Source organism: Sinocyclocheilus grahami, unplaced genomic scaffold (genome assembly GCF_001515645.1).
Source record: "Sinocyclocheilus grahami isolate Dianchi unplaced genomic scaffold, SAMN03320097.WGS_v1.1 scaffold661.1, whole genome shotgun sequence".
NCBI lineage: Eukaryota > Metazoa > Chordata > Actinopteri > Cypriniformes > Cyprinidae > Sinocyclocheilus > Sinocyclocheilus grahami.
Window position 1 is genome coordinate 369,140 of NW_015505840.1, and position 4,903 is coordinate 374,042.

At 34.8% G+C, this 4,903-nt stretch overlaps 1 protein-coding gene across 1 annotated transcript in view; it reads right to left on the bottom strand.

Annotated features, from left to right (window-relative positions):
- The window catches only part of farsb (phenylalanyl-tRNA synthetase subunit beta), a 15,953-nt gene that overhangs the window by 6,750 nt on the left and 4,300 nt on the right, over positions 1-4,903 (bottom strand). Inside the window, exons 2-7 of the mRNA XM_016242521.1 lie at positions 4,260-4,315; positions 3,591-3,745; positions 3,432-3,507; positions 3,150-3,265; positions 2,918-3,068; positions 497-605 (exon numbers count right to left, since the gene is read on the bottom strand). Of these exons, the coding sequence (XP_016098007.1) occupies positions 497-605; positions 2,918-3,068; positions 3,150-3,265; positions 3,432-3,507; positions 3,591-3,745; positions 4,260-4,315 (663 nt within the window). The remainder of the gene's footprint in view (positions 1-496; positions 606-2,917; positions 3,069-3,149; positions 3,266-3,431; positions 3,508-3,590; positions 3,746-4,259; positions 4,316-4,903) is intronic.

Below are 4,903 nucleotides of genomic sequence, written 5' to 3' on the forward strand. Positions count from 1 at the left end.
GTTTTATGTTTACGCGGCGCAGTACACAATGCAAAGCGTAAAAAGACAGTATAAGTTATTATAATCCGTAATTATGTCCCCACTGGATGCAACAAATGCCTCGATTATAATGGGTTTTCATGTTTATGTCTCGTCGCTCCGGCCGGACAGGGCATCATCACAGTATGGTGAGGGGCGTAACATTTCCGTCACACGCTTGAGGTATTCGGCCAATCACAACGCACTGGATAGCTGGCCAATCACAGCACACCTCGCTTTTTCAGACAGATGAGCTTTGTAAAAATTTACGTGTTTCAGAAAGGCGGGGCATAGAGGAGAAATAATAATGTACAGTATGTGGAAAATAATGTGTTTTTTGAACCTTAAACCACAAACACATTGCATTACACCAAATACACAAAATAATGTTCTTTTTAGCAGCATCATATGACCCCTTTAATAGAATGAAATGGACTATCTGTGTGCCTGTGAATGCATATGTGTGTATTTAACTCACCATTGATGATTGGAGGCATAGACAGGACGATTCCATTACTGTCGTATATGATGGGGTAGAGAGGTTCATTCTCGATGATGTGGAGGTAGTGTCTCAGATGACCGTCAGTCTACAAGACATTAAATATTCATAAAACAACTTATTAACATTAAGATTGATTACATTAGTTTAAACTTGTTAAATGATGCAGTCCGAGGGAAAAATCTCTAAAAGATACAAGATTTAACAAATGCATCGACAAACAAGCTACTAATGTATTATATTAAAGGGGTCATGAACTGAGAAATCAAAATTCCCTTGATCTTTTGACATATAAGAGCTCATTGTACTTTAAAAACATCTTGTAAGTTTCAGAACTCAAAATGTTCTCTTTAGTCTAAATACTGCTTATATTGAAGCCGATCTGCTAAAAATGACAGCTTATGGAATGAGCCACTTTATGACGTAATAGTGAGGCTAAACTCCGCCTCCGCAGAAGATGATCAACTCCTGCTTCTGCATCACTGCCTGTTTAGCCCCGCCCACTGATTCACGCATGTAGTGTAATTAACGAGAGGCAAACGCAGGTCTACACAGAAACCAAACGATAAAGATGCTCAGAAGACAAGACGCTGTGCAGTGCCAAGCTGTGGGAAAAACAGTCTTTGCATCGCCTTCCTTCTGATCCCAACATTAGGAAAGAGTGGATGAAGTTTATTTTTAATAAAGATCCAGATCACGTCAGTAAGAATTGGTTCTTTGTTCACTTCCTTTTACAGTGGATTTGTTTACAAACAAAGCATAATTAGACTCAGGATTTTCAGAAAGATTGAATTTAAAAGACGATGATGTGCCAAATACATATATATATATATATATATATATATATATAGGAAAAGGCCTAAATCTGAGAGAGTATTTTTTTGCGCTTAAAGGTGATTTCCTGTTAAAATGTTTGTCTGGAAACCTTTTTGATAACAATCATTATTGTTGCAATTCCATTTTGTGACACTAGGGGTACCAAAATTTCACACTTTTTCAGCAGCCTTGATTCTTGAGGTATTTTTTCCATTCATTCTCTTCATTAAAGCGTTATAAACCATGAACCAAACCAACCAGCTACAAGGTGAATCACATTACAAACTATGATTTAAAAAAAAAATGAAAATCTGACAAATACTGTGTATTGTAGTTAAAGAGCTACAATCTCATGAAGCATTGCTAATTATTCAGTTTAATTGGAATAAAGTGCTCTAAGGTTGCGCTGCTGAGGCGAGGCTCACGCAGCCTCTCCAAGAGAAATCAAAACACGCCACAAAAAGAAACTGAGGTAAAAAAAATACAGTTTTTATATTTAAAATACAGTTAGTTAAGCAACATCACACAAGGTTTTCACCATAACGACAATGTTCAATAGTTCAATAAGCAGTTCAGTAAGCAAGTACAATAATATTAGGTCACTTCCCCAACATTTTAGGCACAGTTTTGCAGACTGCTTTTGTTCTATTTCAGCAGCGAAAATAATTCCAAAGAAAAACAGCAGAACGGCAGCGCATCTCACAGCAACCAGCCGATTCATTGCTGAATGATTCAGTGTTTTGAACAAATCGATTGAGTCCAAACTTCATTAGCCAATGCATAAACATCTGTTGAATCAGCTGCTTAAACGAATCGTTTGAATGAACGACTCAATGACTCAGTCATGAGACATTCACTTGCCGTCACGTACTGGTGTTTTAATTTCGTTTAAAAGTCTCATTTCCCCTCATCATTTATTATTTATATATTTTTTAAAAATTATTAAAAAATTACAATATAAAAAAACAATCTCATAACATTATTTAATGCAGTTGTATTTCTTAGTGTAAATGACTTAATTTGATAACGTATAGATAACAACAATCATATTATTGTAATTGAATTTATAGATCAAATGTAAGAATTTGAAATGAAAGATGAAGTATTAATGAGGTTACTTTGCATACACGTGCACCCCTTAAAAGCCGACACCACAGAACACACACACACACACACACACACACACACACATATATATATATATATATATATATATATATATACATATACATACATACATATATACATACATACATATTATGAGTTTTTTTGATGTAAAAATCTTGATAACATTATAAGTGGCCCTCAGAGAACAGTACAAAATAATAAAAAAGGCCGTTCATGACCCCATTAATGTATTTATGTATTTGATACATTAATACATCATACATTACATACATTTAATACATTTTATGTATTTAATATTTTGAATATTAAATGCAATTTTGCAATTAAATTGTAATTTTGTTTTTTTGACTTTTTTTAAAAATGATTATAATTTTTATGCTAATTATAATTTTTTTTTTATGGTTTTAGTTAACGATAACAAACCTGATTTGGCCAGAACAGCCAATCAAATCTCACCTTATAGAGACTCATGAGCTCAGTGGCGGTGTACTCTTTGCTCTGATTGAGCGGTTTGAAGCGGATATCGCCGGGCGGTTTGGCTGTGTAAGTGAACGGACCGGAGATGGTGTCCAAATCATGAGTTCCTATGGCAACCAGGGTCCTTTTCCTGATGGGAGCAGAACAGAGTGATAAAACATCAGAATTTGCAGTGCAACTTCTCATAACAAACCAGCGAGTGTTGACTCACCTGCAGATGTTCTGGTGCAGCTTCTCCTGCAGCTCAATGAAGCTCTCGTATCGTTCCTGAGTGAAGGTGACGTCGTGCAGTACAGCTGCTACAGCGTGCGGCCTCACAGACGCCGTCTAGATAAACACGTAATATTATCTAATATCAGCACCGCAGCCATTACATTCATTTTAATGATCTCCCTCCATTCTTCACTATGGCTGATGGTTTCTCACTGTACTTGAGCTCTTAAGAAATCAATATAATTTAACCTCTAAGCTGAAATACGACTCTGATATGAACCTCATCGGTTATGACCAGCCGCTGAGGCTCTCCTCCGTCCGCCGGACTCACACGCTTGTACCGAGGAGCTTCCAACCTACAAACACAACAAAACCAACCATATATTAAAGAACATAACACTGAACCACAAACAGCAGAACCACAAACATGGAGTCTTACTTCTCTTTGAAGACCTGCAGACCCCTGACGAGACCCTCCAGACACAGGAGATCATAGCGGTTAGCTGGCACGTCGATCTTATACAGCACAACATCAGACGCCCCTTCTGCCTTCTCATCTCCCTGTTCACGGCTTATAATGTCCTTCTCTGATGTCTAGACACAGAGAGACAGACACAATCATGGGTTAATCAGATACCCTAACATCAGTTTTGGAAAATAACACATTTCTGTAATGATATATTTTATTATATAAGTCATAATATATATATATATATATATATATATATATATGTGTGTGTGTGTGTGTGTGTGTCTATATCTATAATATAGAAATTGTTTATATATATTTATATCACTTATTTACTATAAATACATATGTAAACTATATAATACTAAAAATATAAAAATTGCTAGTTATAAATATATAAATTTAATTTTTTATTTATAAATTAATTTAATAAAAATATATGTAATTTTTTATTATAAATTTCTTAACACATATATATATACATACACACAAAGTTCTATAATTACAATTAATATATGTATGTTTGTATATATATATATATATATATAAATAAATTTACATAGAAGGTAAAACTCTAATAACTCTTTAATAAAACTCTTTTAAAGACAGATTGTAAACAAATAGTTTCATATAACTTACGATTTCGTCCAGCTCGAGGCCAAACTCGAAACATAGTTCATCAAATTCTTCATCAGCTAAAATGTGGATAGAAAAAATATATTTAAATATAAAATTTAAAATAAAGAAATAAAGCATGAAATTCTGAGTCGCATTATGATTGCGTCATCAATGGGCATCCAATTTGACATATCAGATTTTCAAATGAATGAAGAATAAAAACTAACGCTAGATTACAAGACATAAAGCACTACAGTATTCAAGCAGCACCAGACTAAAACAATTACATATATTAAATATAAGACAAAATATTCACTGAATTCGGTAAAATCTCTGAATAATCTGAATCTGATGCAATCGCTGCGACACACAGCAGAAATGTAATTTAAATTCGTTTTCAGTCTCGAAATTAATTCGTTCAGTAATGATGAGATGGGCCAGTAGGATATGTGATCTATAAAATGTAACTTGTTTTAATAAGACATCCCTCCATGATTTCCACAGATGCAGACACACAGACACAGACAGAGACTCACTCACTCACTCTCTCACTCTCACTCACTCTCTCTCTCTCTCACTCTCTCTCTCTCACTCACTCACTCACTCACTCTCTCACTCACTCTCACACGCACGCACACCCTCTCTCTCTCTCACACACACACACT